This window comes from Sardina pilchardus, chromosome 8 (genome assembly GCF_963854185.1).
Source record: "Sardina pilchardus chromosome 8, fSarPil1.1, whole genome shotgun sequence".
Taxonomy (NCBI): Eukaryota; Metazoa; Chordata; class Actinopteri; order Clupeiformes; family Clupeidae; genus Sardina; species Sardina pilchardus.
Window position 1 is genome coordinate 8265869 of NC_085001.1, and position 24334 is coordinate 8290202.

The following is a 24334-nucleotide window of genomic DNA, read 5'->3' on the forward strand; positions in this document are numbered from 1 at the left end:
ACACACACACACACACACAAACACACACACGCACACACACACACACACACACATACACACACAGACCATTCATAAAGGCCATTGTCACAGGCAGACAGGAACTATTGTGCAGTTCTGGCACTTACTTGCGAGCAGAGAGGGCACAAAGAAAGGAATTGAGACAGAGGCTATCCTTCACCGCTAGACCAAATGAACTAGCCCACATATCCGAAGCACACTGGCAGATTTACCTACTCAATCACTCTCTAACCCACAGGTTCCTACATAAACCTTATGGAAGCTTATGGGTGTCTGAAGTAGGCCTATAAGTTATCACACCCATAAAGAAAAATAATGACTACATCTATTCCTTTAGCACCAACCGAGCCAGACACCTAGAATATATTTTTGAGAGGGACAAGGGGAAAAAATGCACGATACAAAACGTAGCTTTAACTAACAGACACATCTGTCTGTTGTCTGTTGGGGCACTGTGTCAATACTGCTATATCCATCATGGTAGCTCTATTGTGAGGACAAGCAAGTGCTTTTCATTACAGTGCATAGTCATTTCTTGGGTATGCATCAGCAATTTCAATGATCAGCTGAATCAACAAAATGATCCAAATTGAAATTCAGCTTGCATAGGAGGGAGGGAGGCCATTCTTTTAGAAGACAGTGCATTTTGTTTGACAGTTTTTTCTATATCCAGTTTAGGAAAATATTTGTGTTATCAAAGGTTGAGCAACACAATATAAGTAGTGTCAGCATTTGTGCTGTACATCCACTGATGTTCTGTGTTATTTTGATTAAAGACAGAGCAGTATGGGCCAGCAGTATTAGGCCTAATGCCAGGTGATCTCAACCTCCGACCAGCATGTAGGATAGCACTTACACATCGGCGGACATGAAAGGCTTGTGCGTCGTAAGGAAGGAAATGGCAGCGATATCCGCCACACTGCTGGGGCTGCTTTACGGCTCTGAGGAACCTGCTTACAATTAGCCCCGGCCTGGGGCATCTGCTTCATCAACTCGGCTAAATAAGCCAAGCTACGTGAGCCAAAAGTGTTGCTCGAAACTGTTATTTCCTTAAAACTCCTGCTCTGCAAACAAAACTATACTATATAGAGCCAAAGAAAACATAATTGTGCCTCTTTTATTCTCATAAAAGGCTCAGTGTCCACCCAATACTTAGACATCCACTGCTGGGTAGGGAGGTTCCCTGCCAAATAGTGGGTGGGGGTTTGTTCTTAAGCATGCACCAGTAAATGGATTAGCTTTTTTTCCAGTTATCAGAGCAAAAATGGCACAAACATAGCTGACAGTCTGTATTTGGTTTGTGACGTTAGATGTGACGGCAGTGGCCTTTGACACAAAACATTTTCTGGAGAGAGAAAAGAAAAAGCAAAGTGGAAATCTGTGCGTTGACCCATGAAGATAAATAACGGAGACAGAAGATTGGGGGCAGTCAACTATGTTGAATGTCTGTCCTTTCATCAGATGTTAAGTCAGAGTTACCTCAATCAATCTATCGCCTAAATATTGAAGTCCTAACTTATTTTGACAATAATCGAAAATGGCCACCGATGTCAAATCATTCAGTGACGAGGTGGGTGCCTGACCAGAGCTCCTCCACTCATATGCAAGCATAGCTTGTATTCTCCACAACAGGTGTCAGGTGGTTATTCTTTACTTGTCTGGACAATATCTTGATACCATACTGTCTCACCCATACTCTCTGAACAGAAACATCACTTGCATAACAAGGAAGTGAGTTGAGGAGAAAAAAACATCAGTGAGATATATTTTTTTGGACTGGGAACAGTTTGTGGTGAAACTTGGCTGAAATTGAGCAAATTCTCTCCAAATCACCAGGAATGCTGCACTAATTTAATCCATCAAAAAAAAAAAAAAAAAAAGCAGCATAATAACATAATAAGCCTTAATGGTCAGATTAAAAAAAAAAAAAAAAAAAAAAAAATTTGGCAATGTGATTTTCTTCCAATGCTTAGCCGTTTTGGAAAATGAGTGTTATTCATGGAAGTGGAATAACATCAGCTTGAGTGACATTTACTGTGTGGTAAATGACAGGTCAAATGTAAGATAATCTACCACCTGCTCACAGAACTGGTTGTACAGTAGCCCGTCCAATGTGACCAATGTGAATGAACCAATGTGAATCTCTGAATTTTAAACCTGACCATTTGACTGTGTGTCTTCTTCATTACTGAAGTGTTTTCTTTCTAGCTGCTATGGGAGAAAGATCGTGATATAGAATTACAAATCAACATAAAGTGAAGTCTCATGTGTGAAGTCTTACTGTGTGTCTGAGCTCCTTTTGTAGTCTTTAGTATGGCAGACGCCATATAATAAGGCAGACACCACAACAGCCTGTACAGTTCTGAATCAACAACATGTTTTGCTTTCACTGTATCATCTGATGAAATCACTGCACAATTACAGAAAAAAAAACCTGTACTCATGATGACAGCAAGTCCTAGTCTCACAAATGCGGAAAATACACAACACTCCAGCTCTGATGTTGCCTGCTGAGTTAAAGACTACAAATGCACAGGAGAAGAGAAAGGAGGCAGAGATGGGGGATGGTGTGAGACAGAGAAAAAGACCCAAACGTACAGACAGTCAGACAGAGAACTCAAGACAGACAAAGGGAAATGGGAGACTACACCTGCATAACAGAACAATATAATACAGGAACAAACAGAACCAGTGTGCAAAGGAATTAGTGAGAGGAGAACACACAGAAAGACAGACAGATATACAGAGATAGATTGAGAGAGAGAGAGAGAGAGAGAGAGAGAGAGAGAGAGGGGGGGGGGGGGGGGGGGGGGCTCTCAGGGCTGTCGGTCGTGGTCCCCAAATGAAGCGTGAAGAACATGGGGCAGTCACAAATGAGAGAGTTTTGGAAGGGGAGCGATGGTACCAGGAAGAGTAGAAGCAACGTGTCACAAGATGGATTGAGCCAGGGCTGTGGAAAATAGAGTGTCTTCTGGTCAGAATGACAATAGTCTTTGCAGGAGTAAGGGCTGTGTTTTGATGGAGACCAACAAAGACTGGTTTATGACCTAGGTCTGAATAAATACTATTTGTTTTGGCGTATTTGTCTAAGCAGAATACATATGATCTAGTAGCCTACTTTTGAAAATAACTCAATCTTTTTGAAGAAGCAGACCTATGTTGAAGGTGTGTTGTATGTGTCTAGGGCAGTTATCAATCCATGAGAACAAAAAAAAAGTTGCCTATTGCATAACGTCAACTGCAAATCGTCATGCCAGTGTTTCTATACACAGCCTTTCTCCAATTACTCTGCGTGTCTGGGCACATTGGATACTTCTCCTCGCTATCACAGTTATATTTCAGGGGTGTCTACCCACAGGGCAAACGATACCATTGCTCTTGCCTAGACTGGTGCATTCCTGAATAAAAACTACGGTGCGCCTGGTTTTCTGACACGCTGTCTGCAAATTCAAACCCCATGATCATGCTATGCGTACGCCCTCAAAACAAACTAAAAACAGAGCAGGTCCTACCGCAATAACATGTGCAGGATCTGCTCCAACTGAAGGTTTTAAAAACTGTTCATTCTATTGAAATGCTCAACAGTAGGCCTACAGCGACTGTTCTTTACACATACAAAACAAAAACATTCCCATGAATAAGGTCACACTGTTGATGAGGACTCTTTATCTAGGTTATTAACTTTAAGTGCGCATTGTAATTAAATTATTACGCTAATGTCTAGTGTGGAACATCCCTCGACTTTACTGTCACTGTCCTAATAGCCTACGTTAAACTGCTACAATAATCACCGGCACAGTATGCTAGGAGATGTAGCCAGCATTCTCCAGTCTGTCATGAAATGCCATGCGACTGACTGAATGAATGGAACAACAGAGCTCGCACCGCGAAATCTGCAGAACGCTCAAAAAGAAGACGAATAGCCCATCGAGTCATTTCCATAACTCTTAACTTTGTCCAACCCCTCGCCATAACAAAACTCCAGATAAGGTCTTTGGTGAGAAAACAAGAGAAATACAAGTCAGTGCAATCTTACCTGAGTAAAATATAGGTCACCCGTCTTCCCAAACTTTGCTTTCCTCCTTCCAAACTTCAGAAAAAAACCCCACCGGTTTGCAATGCCACAGTGCGCCCCTAAACGCCGCCCTTATTCCCCCCGCCTCTCGAGGGAGGCATGGCCCCGATTATTGCACCACAGAAATACCGTGATTATAGTGATGGTGACATCTAGGTATGGTCAACGTGGCGAAACGACAATTTTGTCACTTTTTTGTGACAGAACTAATAGGCCTACCACATTAGTAACACAAACCATGGAGGTGTTTTTTTTATTATTATTTTTTTAACGAATAGCCTTTTTGACGCTTTATTTTACAAATCACTTATCTGACACTTCAATTCAATAATTTAGCCATACAAAATGTAGTATTTTAAGCATGTAAAACGTAAAGTGTCTTTTTCCACAAGTGACATCAAGTTGAAACAACGTTTCTATTTCTTACCAACTTCACATAGCATATCTGAAAAGAACATTGAGAAAATGTTGAGTTGCAGTTGATGTAAATATCATCGGTGACTGATTCTTGGTCATATCCATGCCGTCATACAGAAACAGAAGGGTGTTGCAGAAGATGTCCAAAAACCCATTAGAGACAGTAACAATCCAGGTGTCTCAGTCACATCCATAGAGTACATCAATGGGCCACTCCTTTTCCTGGGCTGTCTGTCAGCTCTGAGTCAGTGAGAACATCAAAAATCTTTGTCCCAGTCTGGAAGTTCAGTGTGTGATGAGTTGCCACTGTCATCATGAGGTGGCCTGGACTCTCGATATTCTGGGGGATGATGAACCTAAAATTGAACAAAAATATTATTTGATTAAATTCCTCCTCATTCAGAGGCAGTTGAACAAGTCAACTCTCTGAAATTGGTACATTTAATTCTGAAATTGGTACATGTAATTCTGAAATTGTGCGTAGTTGCAGACTTCGCTGTCTTACACAAGGCAGGATGGGTGGCGTGCTGGTGCGCTTGCGGACAGCTTCCCAGTCGAACCCGTCAAACCACCTGGTCAGCAAAAACATCAGAGCATAAATACGGACACACGGGGATCTATTGAACAAGGCAAGCGTTACATCCTCCACTGGCCACCGGGTCCATACTTGTGCCTCTGGATCTCCTTGACCCCGTTCCTCTGTGTTCCCAGCCTCTCGGAGGGGTTGTTCCTGTGAGGGTGAGAGGGACGAGTGTCAGGGGATGTGGGGAGCCAGACGCGGGAGGAGAAATGGAGCAGGGCTATTCTGGGATGCGACTGTGTATATATGTGTATGTGTGGTGCTTTGGGCTGACAGGCGCTTGAATGGATGTGTGTGTGTGTGTGTGTGTGTGCTCTCTCTCTCTCTCTCTCTCTCTCTCTCTCCCTCCCTCTTTTTATGCTCTCTCTCTCTCTCTCTGTGAATGTGTACAGTATGTGTGTGTGTGTGTATGTCCCCCCTCTATGTGTGTGTGTGTTCTCTGTGAGTTCTTTCTCTCTTTCTGTGTGTGCGTGTGTGTTCTCTCTCTCTCTCTCTCCCTCTGTGTGTGTGTGTGTGTGTGTGTGTGTGACACTACAGCTGTGTTTGAGAAGTGTGAAGTGGTCAGGCTAAAGTGGGGCGTACCTGCAAAGCCTCTTGATAAGGTTGGCAGCAGCCTTGCTGATGGGCTTAGGGAACTCCACTGCATCGATGCCTTGAAGGATGGCCGTATACGTCCTCATTGGGTCTGACGCTGAAAATGGAGGGCTTGCAAAACACAGTCATCTTTTTATGAAACACATTTAAAACACCTGTGGTTGTTTTAAACGTTCACTAATTACCAATATGGGTTATTTCAGCCTATAGGCACTATACAAGCACTGAGAAAACATTACGGTGAGTTTAGATATGTGGAACTCTGTCAACACAAAGGAATTCATTTAATGCATATGACAATAAATAAACATTTTAATCCTTCCTGTGACTTGCTTGCTTAACCTCAGGGCAAGAATTAATTTCTAGAGCTATGGGAGACATCTTATGTAATGTTATTTCACTAGACACATGGACAGCGATGAATTTCATACAGATTGCACTACAATGATTACGCTAAATAATTAATCATTTACCAACCATCTGTTTTGAAAACAGATAGAAATATTATGAACAACAAATATACAATGAATCTCATTTAGTTGCACATAGACCTCAGTTTATGAACTGTTCATGGACAACATTTATGTGTTTGAATGTTTCAAATATCCTCCTGGATTTCAATAATATTAATGAAGAAGTAATCAGACTACCAAAGCAGTTGTCAATTAAAACAAATGATGTAAAAATAAAACGTTGAAATTCAAATAGTAAATGTATTATGTCACACATCCAATCTGTCTCTGTTGTCTCTTTACTTTTAAAAGATTTGTTTTACACTGGGGACTGATGGATAGCTGACCATACACAAAGGACAAAACACAGGGAGAGAGAGCAAAAAACTAGGGACGGTCAAATCCATCGATCACAATTGACACACGACCATTGATCAAAACTCATCAATAAGCATTGATGTGAAGAGCCGCAGCCAGGAAACACACAAAGGTCTGACAGAACCACATGACTGAGCAGCAATTAAAGGATCAGTGAGTGACATGTCACTCAAGAGGAGCACAACAGATGGGAGTTTCTTTCAATCAAGTCATTTTTCTACTTCTCTATGACGGGGGGGGGGGGGGGGGGGGGGGTCATTGCCATCGGAGACTAATACTATAAGAGGCACAAAGCTTGTGATGGATTGACTGATGTGGACTGGCATAAGGTCAGTGTTCATATTTGAAATAGTGGGACATTCATAACTTGCCTGGCCTTATTTACCTCCCAATACAAGCTCTCCTCTATATGTGGTAGAGATCACCTCTACAATCCCCAGAGTTTTCAAACAAATATGGGGTTAGCAGCATTTTCAAATCTTTCCATTGCAGGGGCTCAAAATCTCCAGAGTTGTGTGGATTTCACCCTGCAGCTCAGGCTGGAAACCTGCACATTTATCTCTCCTGCTTCCGTTAGACATTTGCGGGGACCAATCACAAACTGGCTTATCCACCTGGCACACCCGGATTGTTGATCTGATTGGTTGAAGGACTATCCTAATGTACAGACAGAGTCTTGATTTGATTTGATTTGATTCATTTCTGGATTAAGACAAAATAAGACAAATCCAAAGGATGACATGCAAATGTACAATACTTATTTCCAGCATGGTCCTTGGTAAGTCATTTGAACTATGCCAATTGATCATGCCTCTTGTACAGCAGAAATACAGCGTAGACTCAGACTAATAGCGTAGACCCACTCTAGTGTGAAATCTCAAAAGACTGAGCTGTGTCTGGTGATAGCCAGGCTATGGATGAGAGGCATAATCGTAACAAAAGTGTTGCAGTCTCAAACGAAAACAGAATAATGTACAGTAGGTGCATGTTTATGGGTCACACAGGACATTCATTCTTACCTCCCACTGAGCAACTCGTAAATAAACACGCCAAGGGCCCAGTAGTCCACTGAGGTTGTATGGCCTTTGCACAGGATCATCTCAGGAGCCACATAGCCAGTGCTGCCACAGAATGTCCAGGACTTCCTCCGTGATCCAATCTTCTTGGCACAACCGAAACCCACCTGATGGAGACAGACAGAGAGAGAACGAGAGGTCTTGAGTCATGTATGAAATGCCAGTCCATTGGCAATCACTTGGCTCTACAACATTTAGACATCACAGAAGTAGGTACTCTGTGGAAAAACACTGGAAACTCTACAGCTAAAGGCCTGTAAACAACAATAAAAATACAAAAAAAAACCATACAATTACCAAGTTGAGGTGGTATGTCTGGTATGCAGTGGTATACAGTGGTATGCGTAGCATGTATCTCAAGGCATTCTTGAAATATTGTGCTCACAAGAATAGAACATACATGTGGTCACAGTGACCTTGACCTTTGACCTCCAACATTGAATCCAATCCAGAGTCCAAGTAAACTAAATTCAAACTAAATTTGAAGCACGTGTCCCAAGGCACTCGTCTGATATGGTGTTCACAAGTTCAGGACGTACAGCAGTACAGACGGAGGGGATGGCTCTAAAACATAATACCTGCGGACACACAGCTATCGCCGGCGCCGAGCCATAAAAAAAAAAAGAACACTTCAAAGAGATGTTAATTATTCTGTGTGTGCACTGCATACTGAAGAGACTGGGAGACGTCTAGAAGTTAAGAAATGTTAACATCGCTTCCAATACCCTTAATCAGTTACCGATCAAAGGCACTAGCGCCGGCAAGAGAGAGTGCAAAAATACATATTTGCTTCATCCATGTCATATACTGTCTCCGATTTCACTCCTACGTGCACTGTGCAAAAGATATGTCCCACATCACAGCCAACCTAATTTCCAATTCAGCAGTGAAATGGCAAGGGTGGTTTGACCACTAAGTGCTTCTTTTCCTACAGCAGCCTACCAGCTTTGCATAGCCGTGCTGGTCCAGATGAACGTTCTCCGGTCTCAGGTCTCTGTGGACGATGCCACGGCTGTGCAGGTACGAGAGCGCCTCCACAACACAGGCGGTGTAGAAATGTGTAGTGGCATCGTCGAACGTGCCCCTGGAGCACACCGTGGCACAGAGGAAGTGTGGGAGTTGGGAGCAACAGGTCAGACTTTTACTTTCTCTACGGCAGACTTTTCAACACAGACAAAAAGCCAAAGAAAAGAAACACACACACACACACACACACACACACACACACACACACACACACAAAGCACTACATGCAAAGTTCAGGCTTATCACCACATCACAATCTTTAAACCAATACAAATGTTGTGGGAAACCTAGTACTTGTTTCTTTATACAATATACAGTATCTGCTGGTATTAGACATGTAACTAAGGACCAACAGCTGAAGACACTGAATATTTAGGGAAAACATTTACAACTGAAATGTCAATATTCTTCTTATTATTATTATTGTTGTTGTTGTTATTGTTGTTGTTGTTGTTGTTATATAATAATAATAATAATAATCTTTATTTATAGAGCGCTTTTCTAAACATAGTTTCAAAGTGCTTTACATATGAAATAATAAACAGAACAAATAACACAAAAATGAAGTGACTAAAAACAATACAAATAATACCATAACAACATTGGCAAGAATAAAGAAAAAATAAAAGTTTTTTTTTTTTTTTTTTTTTTTTGAATGAACAACAGAAAAAACTGCAATAATCAAAACACTACACAAGGCAAAACAAAACCAAACCAAGACATAAACAAAAATTAAACTTAAATAAACTCCTTAAAAGCTTTACGGTACAGGTGAGTTTTAAGGAGGGACTTAAAAGATGGAACAGTATCAGCTAACCTTATTTGCTCAGGTAGTGCATTCCAAAGCTTTGGGGTTAACACAGAAAAAGATCTGTCCCCTTTAGTTGCAAGCCGTGACTCAGGAATGGTCAATAAACCTTTGCCAGCAGACCTTAATGCTCGTGTAGGGCTATAGGGCACTAGCATATCAAAAATGTAACCAGGGGAAAGGCCATGAAGAGCTTTAAATGTAACAAGCAACAATTTAAAATCAATTCTCCAGCATATTGGGAGCCAGTGAAGTGATGCTAGAACAGGAGTGATGTGTTCATACCGACTAGTTTTATTTAGGAGCCTGGCAGCAGAGTTTTGGACTATTTGAAGCCTGTGTAAGGACTTTTGAGTGAGGCATGTGAAAAGACTGTTACAATAATCCAGGCGTGAGGAGATAAAAGCATGTATGATGGTTTCTGCGTCTCTGAAAGATAAGATATGTCTTATTTTGGAGATATTCCTAAGTTGGTAAAAACAAGATTGCTGTTGTTATTGTTATTATTATATTGTACATATGATATATTAATATGTTTTTGATATATCATTTTTACCAATAATAAAATAAAACAGTTTACCTTTCTCTCAGTAGGGTCCAGAGTTCACCTCCCAGACAAGCCTCCAGTAACATGTACAAACAGTCTGCATCTCTGAAGGTCTTGTGCAACCTGACAACCAACAATGCATGAATCGTACACAAAGTCAAATCATGAATTCTTGTGAAGGAACATGAATGGGCCTGAACATGAATCATAAGGAGGAGAGATCCATGGAAAAAGGCAGTCAAGTGGTAAATTCCCAGTGATCTGAAACCTCATTGTTTGTGTGGAATTGTGGATGCGCTTGGGTCAGTACCTGACTATGAAAGGGCAGTTTGCTTCCAACATGATGCGTCTCTCAGTCTGAAGGCGCCCCTGCTGGCCAGAGCTGAGTACTGCATGCTTTCGGATGATCTTCAAAGTGTATTGACGACGCAAGTCACCTTTGAAATGCACCTAAAGTAGGCAAGAGGGGTAAGTGAATAAATCATCCATCAGAAGACTTCCAGCTGCTTCAAAGGCCACACACAGCTTCAAAAGCAATTTTTGAAGTATTTTCATTCCAAGCTTAAAACAAATAATACAACATAGTATCTGGAATGTAATCAGAATCAGGATTAATCTAGTTAATAAACTAACCACAGATAACGATATAGACATATAGAGATATATAGAGAGATAAATTGTTTTCAAATCCTCCTTGAAATTGAAAAAGTTTTACTTGTTTACAAGTTTTACATTTTACTTGTATTGTTTGTGCCATCCCATGACCTACAGTATGCTGGCTGCACCATTCTGTGACCTGTGAGCCACCCATGTCCATCATATACACCACCCCCCACACACACACACACATTCACACACACACTCACTCACCAGCTCTACGGTGCTGAACTGGCCCTCTCCAAGGCAGCAGATCACCTGCAGGTCACCGAGGGAGGTGTCAGGTGGGAAAGACACTTCCTCCTCTTCACACCTTCACTCAAACACAAGGCCCAGTTTCACTTTTCCGAGGAATTCAGACCTCACCAAAATGGCTGACTTTTACGACTCATATGAAGGCTGTCATAGTAATGCATACCTTGCTTTACTCTCTTTGTTGTCACGTCCAATTTTGTTGTCATCTTCCAAATTACCCATTAGTTTCCTGAAAGAGCTGTGGGATCATGAAAAGGGTCTTACGTGTGTATCATAAGTTCAAACACACAGTTGTTACTTTCTGACTTTTTAACTAATGAAAAGGCTTGGCCACAGTCCCAATACATACTCTCTCTCTATCACCAAGCACGTTACATCACCGGCTGCCATGACGCTTACAATCCTCGATTCCTCCCTGGAAGCAGAAACCACAAAACACTCAGTACTGTTCACAAGGCAGACACATTGACAGCACATCCACCAAGTGAAGTTCGTTCTCCAAGGCATCTGTGCTATAATAAATCTTTGTATGACAGCCTGAACTACCTGTTATTACTGTAATCACTATAGAATCTCATCGGGTGAGAAGCGTGATGGCCATAACAGTTGTATTAGGTCTAAGTGATGACCAAATCCCTTCAGCTACCTTGTGATGGTTAAGTATGAGCTAGTGACTGCTGTAGCAACAAGGCTGCCTCGTTAGCATATAGCAGTCATGGTATAAATGTATCATCCGCTAGACCAGGGTCTGGGGCTGGGAGGGACAACTGCTCTCTCCCTTTCAACTACAAGTCCTAATCTTGAGATTCATGCATAATGTAAATAAACCATTTGACTCATTAATCTTGCATGAACTGACAAAGGCGGAGTCCTAATCAAGCATTTATTTTTCATAAGTATGCAATAGGGCTTCAGGATTCGGTAGCTGCTGATGCAACCCCCTTAGTGTGAGTGAGTTTGATAACATGATCATTTATCTGCATTATTAGAGAAATTCCTCAGACATCTTTTTATCATTGAAAGAAGTATTCAATGGTGACTGGACATTCTGCCACATCTTGGGAAAAGACAGCGGCTGTTCTCATATTAATGATGATTTAGAAGGTTTATATGCCGTAGTCCTAAAACACCACAATATTGAATTTGATTGTGTGTGTGTGTGTGTGTGTGTGTGTGTGTGTGTGTGTGTGTGTGTGTGTGTGTGTGTGTGTGTGTGTGTGTGCGTGTGTGTGTGTGTGTGTGTGTGTGGAACATCAAATCAGTAAACAAAGTTGAAGCTGTGCGCAACATAAAGCGTGCAGATGCTGAATACTGCATATCAATGCCACAAGTGGACACACGCTGAATATCTCAATAGCCACAAACTGGACACTTGATGCTCCCCTTGGTCAAATCAGAAAACAGGGTCACAGTCACAGATGCCTCCATCCCGACAGGCTTGAGGCAAGTTCAAGGATGCCAATTACACTTGAGAGGAATGTGCTTCTCTTCAGTGTCTGTGTCTGTGTCTGTGTCTGTGTCTGAGTGGCTCACCCGCGAAGGGCTCTCTCTCCAAACCAGTCTCCTCTGCTCAGTGTGGACAGGCACGTCGGCTCATCACTGATAGACTTCCTCTCTGTCACTTTCACCTGCAGGTGTATATAAGATACAAAATAGTCAAGTAACTCAATGTGTAGGTGTATATAAGATACACAGATACTCAAGTAACTCAATGTGTAGGTGTATATACAGTAAGATAGACAAATACTCAAGTAACTCAATGTGTAGGTGTATATAAGATACAAAGATACTCAAGTAACTCAATGTGTAGGTGTATATAAGTTACAAAATAGTCAAGTAACTCAATGTGTAGGTGTATAAGATACACAGATACTCAAGTAACTCAATGTGTACTGAGGTGTATATAAGATACACAAATACTCAAGTAACTCAATGTGTATGTGTATATAAGATACACAAATGTGTCACACAAATGCTCAACTAACTCAATCTGTAGGTGTAAGCAGAAGTGAAAAAGTCCAGCTTCAGAAAAAGTCCTCCCATGTGCAGTATTGGTTCTACTACCAGTGGCCTGTGCACAGATGATCTCAACAATTAGCTTCTCTACCTGGCTGAGTTGTGCTAATTAGAATCAGCTGGTTGAAAAGAATAGTTGGCACAGGACTTCTACTTTCTGAAGCTGGACTTTTTCCACCTCTGTATTTAAGTTACAAAATACTCAAGCGACTCAATCTCTATACAGTATATTCACTTTCTGATAGCGCAGTTCTGAAATGTCACATTTGAATGCCAAAAGAGGGTGCCAGAAAAGTCTACATCCTGTCACAACAATGGCTACAGCTCCCTGCTCCATTAAATATGCCTATCTGCACTCTTAAAATGCATGAAATAATGCTGGGTGACTGACAATGATGGGGGAAAATCTGTCCACATTTTGGCAGCCTTTTCCCCCGCTTATGCTGACTGATTCCTTGAAAAATAAGGCTTAGATTTGGGTTCAGACTATTTTTACTGTTACAGCTTCCATTTCTCTTTTTCATCCCTTTGAAAGCATTGAATTCCGAAATCCCCTGTGTTCCGCATGTTGCGACGTTCTCACACAAAACTATAAATTAATAGTTCTCGGTGTCAAAGAAAATACAAAACAGAGATGCTCATGTCTTGTTGTTGCCGATGCCTTTCTCTCCAGTTTTTTTTACACGAGACAAGGAGGAGTAAAAAAAAAGCGCTCAATAATTCATGGCCCCCTCTCCCAAGTAAACTAGCACAGTTGAGTAGTTGTGATGCGGCCGGCAGGCCTCTTACGGAGGTGCCTCATCAGCGCGCTCCTGGCTCACCTGGCCTTGGCTCACGATGAAGAACGAGTCTCCCGGGGAGCCGTGGCGGATGATGTAATCGCCCTCACTGTAATGACACTGGGGGGGGCAAGAGAAGGGGGGTGGGGGGGGGGGGGGTGAAAGATAGTCGGGATGAAACGGGGTGATTTTTAAAAAGTGGGGTTGCAGTGAGAAAGAGAGAGAGAGAGAGATGGGAGGAAGGAGAGAGAGAGGGAGAGAGAGAGGAGAAAGAGAGAGAGAGGGGGGGCAGAGGATAGAGAGGGGGAGAGAAAGAGAGAGGGAAGAGTGAGAGAGGGGTTGAGAGAGAGAAGGGGTAAGGAGAGAGAGAGAGAAGAAAAGGAAGGGAGGGATGGAGTGACACAAAGAGACAGAGCAAGTGGAAGTCTATCAAGCGAGTGCGACGGCTAGCCTGCGGAGACATCAGCTGGCACAGATGCCACGCGCCCGTCTAATGCCGCCTGTGAGGGCACTAAAGGGGTCTGTGGCACATCCAGAGCACTCCGAGGAGACTACAACACACTCAGAGCACCGACGGCACAACAGCGTCTGAGTCCAGCTCGTTTGCATATCACTAGACGGCGCATCACAATCGAGACGGCATACCTCCTCCAGGGCATCCGACGCCTTCAGCAGAGCCTCCTCTGGTAATGACCGGAAGCAAGGCGCACTGCAAACAAATCACACCAGACGCTAATCAGACTGATTGGCACAGTGTCCACATACATTAGAATGCCATAGACGTGTCTGTAATGAGCAGGGGCGATAAGTCGCCGGGCCGTTGCCGCGACACGGATTAGTCCGTCTCGGCGTCAGCAGCCGGGTGTGAGCGGCGGTGCGGTGGCGACCTGCGTAAGAGATCCAGCGACTGCGAGATTCTTAGGAGGCCACTCTTTAGCATAATGGACTGGAACGACGGGCGATCTATGACCCACAGCTTGCAGTTCATTACGGCTGCAATGAGACACATAGAGAGAGGGAGGGATGGAGGGATGGAGAGAGAGAGAGAGAGAGAGGGGGGGGGGGGGGGACATACAGAGAGAAAAACAGAGTCAGTGTATTGGTAGCTTCAAACACAAAAATGTAAATATGTTTTTCAGCAGCAGATGTACATGTATCTCTCTGTGGGAGCTACAAACACAACAGTTAAAACATGATAGACTGAGATGAAATACTTGACTAAAACCTACACTAGGGTTCATTAGAGATGCAGCTCTGAGAGCAAGCAGTGCATGTCCATGGGGGACCGATCGGGAGAGTCCGAGAATTTAGGATGAAAAAGCATTTTCTCTCTAACTCTCTAAAGTCTCCTAGGTCTCCAGTACCACAAATAACTACTGTGCTGCTCCCAGGCAGATGGCTCAGAGAGGAGAAGAGGGAAAACCTGAAAGTGCCCCTCCCCAGGTAAAACTACATTGATCTCCTGTCAACAATGTCCTAGCAGGTAAATAAATAATACTAAATAAATAAACAAACAAACACACACACACACAGTCACAGCACCATGACAGACAGAGCTAAATCTCTCCCTGACATCAGCTGTGGATTGGCACTGCTCTGACAGCACGGTTCTTACTGGAGGGAATTAGGGTGACTGGAGCAATATCTGCATAGAGCTCATACAGTATGTGCTGCATCATCATTAGCCTCTTTCCACCTCCCTCCTTCTCTCTCTCTCTCTCTCTCTCTCTCTCTCTCTCTCTCTCTCTCTCTAGTCTTCCTTTTATCTATCACTTGGTCTTTCTGTTGAACTCTCTATCCCTCATTTTCTCTCTTTCACTCACTCTCACACACACACACACACACACACACATACACACACATTGTCTGTACTCCTCCTCCTGTTGGTCTCTCTGTCTATCTCTCTCTCTTTTCTTATTCTCTTTCTGTTCAAGTGCTCCATCCTTTCTCTGTCCCTGGAAAAAAAAGGGAAAAACCTCCAGCCGAGAGGTCTGTAAATTAATAATGATCCACACTAATTGGTTCTGCAGGACATTTTTTGGGGGGAATAATACTGCAGCCCTGCCTCAGCTATCCATCCATCTATGACCCCCCCCCCCCCCCTCCTCCTCCTCCTCCTCCTCCTCCTTCTCCTCCTCCTTCTCCTCCTCCTGGATCTCTGAGGTCCATGAGCCTCATCCTCCTCTCCTTCTGCAGAAAATGTCTTCCAGAAATAGCAGCGTCAACTCGAATCCCCACTGGGGCATTTTCATAATCCCTCTATTCATATGAATGGGTCAAGTGATGAATGAATGTGCGTGCTACGTGAGGTTATCATGTCAGGTCTTGTTGCCAAGCTACCATAGACACCACCACATTCATCCGTGTACAATTACATAGAGTGAGCGTAATAATAACGAGGCGGGAGTATTGATTCGGTTTTGAGGTAATATAATAGCATAAGGCAATAAATCACGGCGCCGTCATTCATTACCGAACAACTAAATCCCCGGTGGGTGGAAATTCTCCTACTGTATAATGACTATTTTCAAAATGTAACAGGCTGTAGAACCGGAATTCATTATTAACGGGAACCGTGTCTCTGGAAATAGATGAGACTCGGCTGATACGGCACTCACTGAGGAATGTGGGCTCTCGGCATTGGGCTTCTAGAAGTTTCTCCATTAAAGGAAAACTCAGGTCATTTTTCACATACTGTACTGTAGATTTCTGTGTCTCGTCGAAAACAGAAAACAATCGGTGCTGCCTAGCTGGAGTTGCAGCGGTCAACAGCTAGAGCAGCCACGCAGCTACAGCGCTACACTGTGGGGGCATGACTGTGCAGATGCCCCCAGACAGGGCCGGCCCTAGCCCATTGGCTGCCCTAGGCGATACTGAGATTTTGCGCCCTGCCCCCAGAGGAATAAAGAATATGTCTGTCAGAAATGTACAGGAATATTTCAAATTGAAAGAACCGGGTAAAAAACTGTAGAAATAAAATGTAGAATTCGATAGAATATGATTCTATCGAATTCTACATTGAAAATTGATCCAAAAGACACATGCACTCTTAAAAAAAGGGTTCTTTTAGGGGTGTTATGTAGAACCATGCAGGCTTCAAAGAACTCTTAGAAGTTCCTTTAATTAAACCTTCAAAATGGTTTAAAGACTGAGGTGCCATATGCATGCAGTAGGACCATGTTTGGTTCTGTATAGCACAATACAGAGCCTTTTGCCCACACACAGCTGCAGACAGCTGCAGACAGCTGCAGAGAACACCAGCTCTTTCTCATGAGAGGCAGCGCCACTATGCCAAATTACAGCCCTGCTCAAGCCTCACTCAAGCGTCCACAGCATGGGCACCGCTGAGGCACACCACTGCTGCTGGACCCAGGTGATGTTGGCCAAATGCCCCGGCCATTTGGCAGCAGAGCCGCGGACGCCGGAACAGAGCACCTGGGTAAAGAAAAGCTCCCCTGGCCCTGCTACCTGCTATCCACTGGCGTCCCCACTCCCCACGGACGCAGACCGTCCATCTTCCCCCTCTGCGCCTTTGTCCCCGTCTGCATGTGACACAATAGAGGCAGCGCTCCGTCCGTCCAATGAGGTCTTTCTTTGAGGGGCTTTTGTCCAGCTGGTGGGTGGGTGGGTGGACGGTGTGGGGGGAAAGTAATTTCAGGTCATTCCCAAAGAAGAAAAGAAAGGAGAGGAAAGAAAAGAAGAAAAAGAAAAAGAAAAAGAAGAAGGAGGAGGAGGAGGAGGGAAATATCCAGAGCCCTGCTGTCAAGGAGGGGGGACAGGCCCAGGGGAAGGGGAGAAAGGCCGGAAATAAGAAAAAGAAATGCCAAGGAAGATAAATAGAGCACTGTCAGTACAAGGGACAGGTCTGGGGGAAAAATAAAAGAGGAGGCAAGAATTGGAAAAGGCGAGATGGACTGGGAGATAAAGGCACCATGCAATCAAACAAGACATCCTCAAACAAAAAAAGGGGAGGGAGGGAGGCAGGGAGGGAGTGAGAAAGGGGACAGAAGGAGTGAGCAAAGGGAATGAGCAGAGAAGAGGCGAAAAGAGGGGAAAAAAGAAACAGGGAAGAGAAGAGGAGGGCTGCGCACTGCGGCTCAGAAAGTGGTTTTCAATTTGGGTTCAGCCTTGTCCACAAGCTCTCAACCCATTTTCCCCCAGAATGAAAGCAGGTCAGTGTGAGAGCGACTCCAAAACATTGCAGCTACTATGTGCAATAGGGATGCATGGGCTGCTTGCCTCCATGGCACATGCAGTTGCAGTAACACCCTTTGTAATTAGGAGACGCTGATTAAACTCCTTTATGCCACTCAGTGTTAATCCAGAAGCTATCATTTGCCGCCGTTAGCTTGATCCCTCATTGTGAATGCAGCGCGAGTTCACTTCAATGCAGCTTAAGTTACCCACCCGCACCTCCCCACGGATCCTGAAATGTGAGAAAACATCTTAGTCGGGCAGGACAGAGGCGCGTCAGCGACACGGGGGAAACGGCAGCAGAACAGACACGGACGGCGCGCTTTGGTATTCTCCCCACCGCAGTGAGGCGTGCGCCAGACGGAGCGGTTACGGGGGGGGGGGGGGGGGGGGATTTGAGGAGCACTTTGATTCGGCATTCGACACATCTTCTCAAACTTACATCAGGCGTGTATAATGCACTGCCCAGTGCCTGGATTACCACGCTGCCGATGCCTCCTCTCTCAAAAAGCCTGGCACATTCACACAATTATGCTTGGACTGTGAATAATTTGCTTCCCCCCCCCCCCCAATCGTTTAACTATCAGGCTGTCTGTGCAGTGGTGATTTTGACTCGAGGCACTGTAGCTGTTGGTGGAATGCAAGGCAATACAATTCCTTTGGAGCAATTGCAGTTTGTGCAATTGCTGAAACAGTTGTTGCAGATAAAAAGAAGCCTGTGGAATGTGATTACATGTATGCAGATAACAGATACCTATACCGAGTTTAAATGATCAGTCTCCACGAAATGCATTCCTTTGGGAAGACAGCAGTAATAACAACAATGAAACCGCGGAATGTCATATGGCAGTTGTAACCACTAAGCTTGAAAACTGGACCATTCATAAGGCACTCTGTATATCACAGATCTCAAATTGCTCTGTACTGGCATGCGTTTATTAATGATGCTGATTGCAGTAATGTATATCACTTTAAATGAATGCAGCCTGACACCTGAGAGTAGACAGCGCTGCCAAGGCCCATGTGGCGATCAGTGATTAACGACCCTTTAAAACCCATCCTCAGTGGGAGCGCTGAGAGTCTCACGGCCAGATGTCACAGAGGCGGGTTATGGATCTGTGAGCGTTAAACACTGTACCTGTGAGCGTGGTTGAGCGTGTGTGGTTATGAAGGAGGGCCAGCTCTCCAAACAGTGCGCCCGCCTCTAACGTCTGCAGCCTGTGGCCCGACCTGGTGACCTCCATCTTCCCCTCTGTGAACAAAAACACACATACAGTACCTCTGAGATCATTTGGGCTCTACTACATATACGGCAGGTTGTTCGCTTTAGACAGAGCTTGTAGGAAGACAGAGACTGAATGAGACAAAGGGGTAGAGAGAGAGAGAGAGAGAGGGAAAGAACGAGGCGTCTGTCCATCTTCTTGTGTTCATGTGTTTGTTTCTGTGTGTGTGTGTGTGCGTGTGTGTGTGTGTGTGTGTGTTGGGGGGTGTGAGAGGGTTTGGAGTATATTTGCCTGCGTGAACACCTGCACACTTCCAACACGGACATTAATCGAGTGAGGCGAGCTCTCCACACTCACTAGCATCAGACAGCCCATCCAGCTGCTGAATGACCTCATTTACGCAAACACCTTTCCACCACACGCGCGCGCACACACACCTGTCAACATCATCACACCTGAATCCATCAAGAACATCCTCTGCCTCGACATGCCTATCAAACCCTCCCATAAAGAAAATCACCTCAGCCATCACACCAACAGGTGCATACAATTTATCTCCTAATGATCAACATTCCCCCAAAGTGTGCATCAGTAAAAAAAAAAACACATTCGGTTGCAGTAATCTGGATAGATTGCGAGAACATCCACTGGCTCGGCTAGATTTGACTGAGACATTCTGGAGAACCCATTTCTGTGACAGATCAGGCCGGTCATTTCAATCCGACCCAGTGCCCGCGAAGAGTGTGTGTGTGCCGATGCGTGTGTGTGGCACGGGGGGGCGGGGGATGAGTGGCATGGACACAGATTATGCCGCTGCGCTGACTGACAGCCCGGGACGCTTTAATCTTCACCGCCGGGGCACGAGACAGCGGTGCCCGCTGCGCCGTCCTGAGGTGACGAACAAAGCAGGACAAGCGTCACCCGTCCGCCTGTCACATCAGAGCCGCACGCCGGGGACCGCCTGCAGACCGCCCGTGATGGGGAGTTATGATAAGCACTACCCAGCCGGTCTCTCTCTCTCTCTCTCTCTCTCTCTCTCTGCTCTCTCTCTCTCTCTCTCTGCTCTCTCTCTCTACCTTTCTGTCTTCACTTTGTCTGTCATCTTTCATTCACCCTTCCTGCGCCTTCCATCGTCCTTCATTCTTTCATCTGGTGGTGTGTTTGTTTACCACTTTCCATCTATCTTAAACTCTCTCTCTCTCTTTCATCCTCTATTTGCTTTCCCTCACTTTCCCTTTGCCTTTCCCTTTTCTCTTTCTCCTTCTCTCTTTTTTTTATCCCTGCAAGCTACATTTAGAGGGGGAGAAATCAATTGCAAAATTAATCCATCCTGTTAGCAGCATCACAGGTATTGAGCAGCCTCCGTATGGTCGTCTCGCACTCTAAGAAACTGTGTCTTCACACAATTCTCTCTCTCTCTTCCTCTGTTTGTCTGTCTAGCTCCCTCCCTGTCTCCATCTCTCTCTGTCTCTGTCTCTGTCTCTGTCTCTCTCTCTCTCTTTCTCTCTCGGTCTCTGTTTCTCTCTGCTGCTGTGGTCCCTGGGCCTCTCTGGTGTGAGATATACGGTTGAGTGCAGACTGTGTCTGTGTGCGTGATGCTGCTCTCTGTGCAGGTACCGTCTCTGGGCTTCTGCAAACAGAGGGCTGTGCAGGCAGAGGCATGAGTTCTGAACAGAGTAGCCTCGTACACCCTATCATTTGCTGATTCCAATCACATTATCAATTATTTATTATGAGCTCTGGGCAGTGGACTACACATAGGAGTGTTAGGGAGTATTATGTTGCAATGGACTTGACGAGTCAGAGTTGTAGGAAAAACATGAGAATTTTTTTTTTTTTTTTTTTTTTGAGGCATTTCATACTCACATTGCCGGAGAAAATAATCATAAAATAATCATACATAATATCATTAATAATAGATTATGAATAACAAAATAATAATGTAAAATAAATATATATCACAACATCATATTTGATTTCCTATTCTGACAAAGATCTGTTCCATATTACATCACAATCTGAAATGCACTCCACCAGTACACAAGTCTGACATCTGTTTATAAGGAATTTGGATGACAGTTTAATAAATTCATATTGTATTATAGATTAATAAGCCTTGTGCGAAGTGCAAAATATAACTGATGGGTTACAATGGCTCGCTACTCTGAGGGAAATGAAACACGTCTTACCTTCTATGACATACGCGAGGGAAGCATTCTCGCCCTCCCGAATGACACATGAGCCTTGGCTGACTGTTGTGGCGTACATGCAGTCCACTATTGCCAGGATCTGCCCCCGCTCCAGGTGTTTGGTGAGGCCATTTTCCATCAGAGCCCCCCTAATCAGTTCCTGAGACCTGGAGGAAAAGCGAGAGAGAGAGAGAGAGAGAGAGAGAGGGGAGAGAGAGAGAGAGAGGGAGAGAGAGGGTGATAGGGAGAGAGGGTGAGAAGGAGAGAGAGCAGGTCTATACACTGTCTATCCATCAATACTTCACCTCTGCAATATTTCAGTTGCAGTGGATACAGAGCCTCAAGCTTGCTGTCATGACTGCATGAACAAATTGCACCAAGAACTAGAATGTATGATACGACTGACTTAAGTGTCAAGACAGGTACATTTTCCTTTCTTCTGACACAAGAGTGCTGGACTGTCACTCAAAACAAGCTGGCAAGACCCTGAGGCTGCTGTTTACTCCATTTGAAACACACGCGGAGTGGTGAGACTGCAGTGTCTTTTGTTATTTGTATGTATAGGTGTTCTGTTACTCTGGGCTTTTGCTGTGACTCGACGGCGACGGCGACGCTGTGTGCTGAGGAGGCTGCTTGTCGTCCCAGCTCGGCGGCTCTGCCACCACTGCCCTCCTCTTCATCCTCTGGGAGGAGTTACGCAGCGCCAGGCACCCTGGAGAGGGAAACACACACACACACACCACAGCAGGTCAGGCCACTCAGATCACTTCATTTGGGCCCACACATTTGATTAACACTATAAATAAGTCCTCGTATATATATTGACAATGAGAAACTAAACAGACACTTGACACACAATATCAATCCTAACACCCACTTTTACAGATGTTTTTTCGATGGATGATTCACATGTTTATGAAAGCAGAGAGGTCAAATATGTGCGGTAAAGTAAAAAATTGTCAAAACAATAATTTCCAAAATAACAAAAACGACAACAATTAGAGCACAGTGTCCCCAACCCCATTCGTGTTACGCCAAAGCCCAGACATCTTCTCCTGTAGTGTTTAGTGGCTGTAGAAGCAGGACAACCAGAGGGGTGGGGCATGCATGGGTTAGGAAGGCTACCTGCAGCGGAGGACCCAGGGGTGCTGAGACTGACCCGCATGCGGTCCAGCTCCCCCTGCAGGCGGCGGATGAGGTCGTCCTTAGCGTCCAGCTCCAGTTCCAGCTCGTCGATCAGTGTGTCCCGCTGCCGGAGCTCCTCTATCTTCAGCTGCAGGGCGAACTGGAGGTCTCTCAGGGTGCCCATCGCCTCAGGACAGAGGGCAGAGGACACTGAGAGGGAGCGAGGGAGAAGGAGAGGTGTCAAGGTCCCCTTTATTTAATCACTGAAAGGATGTCTCCCTCTGTCTGTGTCTGTGTCTGTGTGTGTGTGTGTGTGTGTGTGTGTGTGAGAGAGAGAGAGAGAGAGGGAGGAAGTGTGTGTGTGTGTGTGTGTGTGTGTGAGTGTGTGAGAGAGAGAGAAAGAGAGAGAAAGTAGCTATACACTTGTGTTTTTTGAGGACTGAGGTCCTTTGAGAAAATTGGTTGTATACTTGTTTATCCTACTCATGCCAGGCTGTTTATGCATTATTATGCCGTCCAGGAAAATACAATGAAAAATAGTCTGCTTGTTCAAGAGAAGGGAATACAAAACATACCGTTTCCAACCACATTTAGCCATTATCTTTGCAACTGACGTTACTCTCTCATTAAAAAGAGCTTATTAAAAAAGGAACTCTCTTACCTGTGCTGACTTGTAACACCTGTTTCCCAGTTGAATTCGACTTAAAAGAGTCGAAAGAGAGAGATGCAGTTTCTAGCACACGAACGAGTAGACGTATGTCCGTTACATTTTATTCTTACAATTATCCAAAGACAGAAACGTACAATCATCTGTCCGCCGCGATGTTTTTCTGTATGTTGAGCTGCGAAGCACACCGATGGAACTGACCGTAAGATCTCTTTATCCGTATCTTATTAAAGCTGGGTCTGCCTCTCATCCACTCAAGCACAAGCCCGCTACATCCCCTCCCTCTTCTTTACCTCTATCTCTCTCTCTCTCTCTCTCTCTCTCTCACACACACACACACACACACATACACACACACACACACACAGAGAGAGAGAGAGAGAGAGAGAGAGAGAGACACACACACACACACATACGCGCGCGCGCGCGCTCGCTCGCTCACACGCTCATTCATTCCTCACCGAATTCATTTAGCTATACATTTAAACCACACCATGCGTGCCAAAGTAACTCAATTGACACAAATAATTAGCCTAAACGTCTCAATATGACTGTTTTACACAAACTGCCTAGGTTTGCAAACTGACGAGCAGCCCAAAAAAACCTGTGAAAATAAACAAAAACTGAATCCATAGCTATCGAATGTATGGGGTGTGAAAACAAATTACATCCCATTTAGCCCGAACATCTTTTCCTTTTCCTTTTCTTTTCACAATTTTTATTTTATTTAGGCTATGCCAACTGTCCATTTTAGGCGTATTGTAATGTAGGCTAGGCTACTGGTGTCTTCTGTCGCTTGGGACAAAATAATTGCTAACAGCCATAAACGTACATTGGCTCACCAAAATTGTCCATGTAATGAATGTCGGTAGGCCTATACTGACCTAAATGTCATGTTTCGGTCTGTCGCTGATGTAGCCTACACATTTCAGGAAGGGTAGCCAGAGCTACCTTCTGGTGCAAAATCAAATTAAATTGTTAGCTGTGCGATATTTACCACACACTTCCTATGCGTATGACGCAAAACATTGTATTCAGTTAGCCTACATTTAACAGATGAGTCAGCGAAGATAGTTAGAATCCATTGGTCTCATTAGAACAAATTAGCCTACGTTCATGTTCGTCATAGGCTAGGTTACTTACTGCTACTGCATGAAAAATCATGCTCAGACCAGACCAGTCGTTGATTTCACTTATCAACAAACACGTTCATATAGCCGGACAGTATGATAGTGACACAGACTCTTCACTGCAGTGT

General features: G+C 44.4%; 2 protein-coding genes across 3 annotated transcripts in view; both read right to left on the minus strand.

Moving 5' to 3' along the window:
- Positions 1-4117, minus strand: part of acsl2 (acyl-CoA synthetase long chain family member 2) — a 30323-nt gene extending 26206 nt beyond the window's left edge. The window contains exon 1 of the mRNA XM_062542579.1: positions 4055-4117. The gene's annotated coding sequence lies outside the window, so the exon portion shown is untranslated. The remainder of the gene's footprint in view (positions 1-4054) is intronic.
- Positions 4118-4367: 250 nt separating this feature from the next.
- Positions 4368-24262, minus strand: prkg1l (protein kinase cGMP-dependent 1, like). Of its 2 annotated transcripts, none has more exons than XM_062542580.1 (20): positions 24220-24262; positions 22410-22619; positions 21861-21996; positions 21285-21451; positions 19011-19124; positions 14566-14671; positions 14324-14387; positions 13721-13798; positions 12417-12511; positions 11233-11298; positions 11047-11121; positions 10842-10941; positions 10282-10421; positions 10005-10094; positions 8533-8674; positions 7534-7697; positions 5673-5795; positions 5178-5240; positions 5016-5082; positions 4368-4866 (listed from the first exon to the last, which is right to left on the minus strand). In XM_062542580.1, coding segments are annotated over exons 1-20 (2100 nt in total). In that variant the 5' UTR covers positions 24221-24262; the 3' UTR covers positions 4368-4767. The 2 variants fall into 2 exon arrangements, with proteins under 2 accessions (XP_062398564.1, XP_062398565.1); XM_062542581.1 differs by lacking the exon at positions 24220-24262 and adding an exon at positions 23071-23240.
- Positions 24263-24334: the final 72 nt, after the last annotated feature.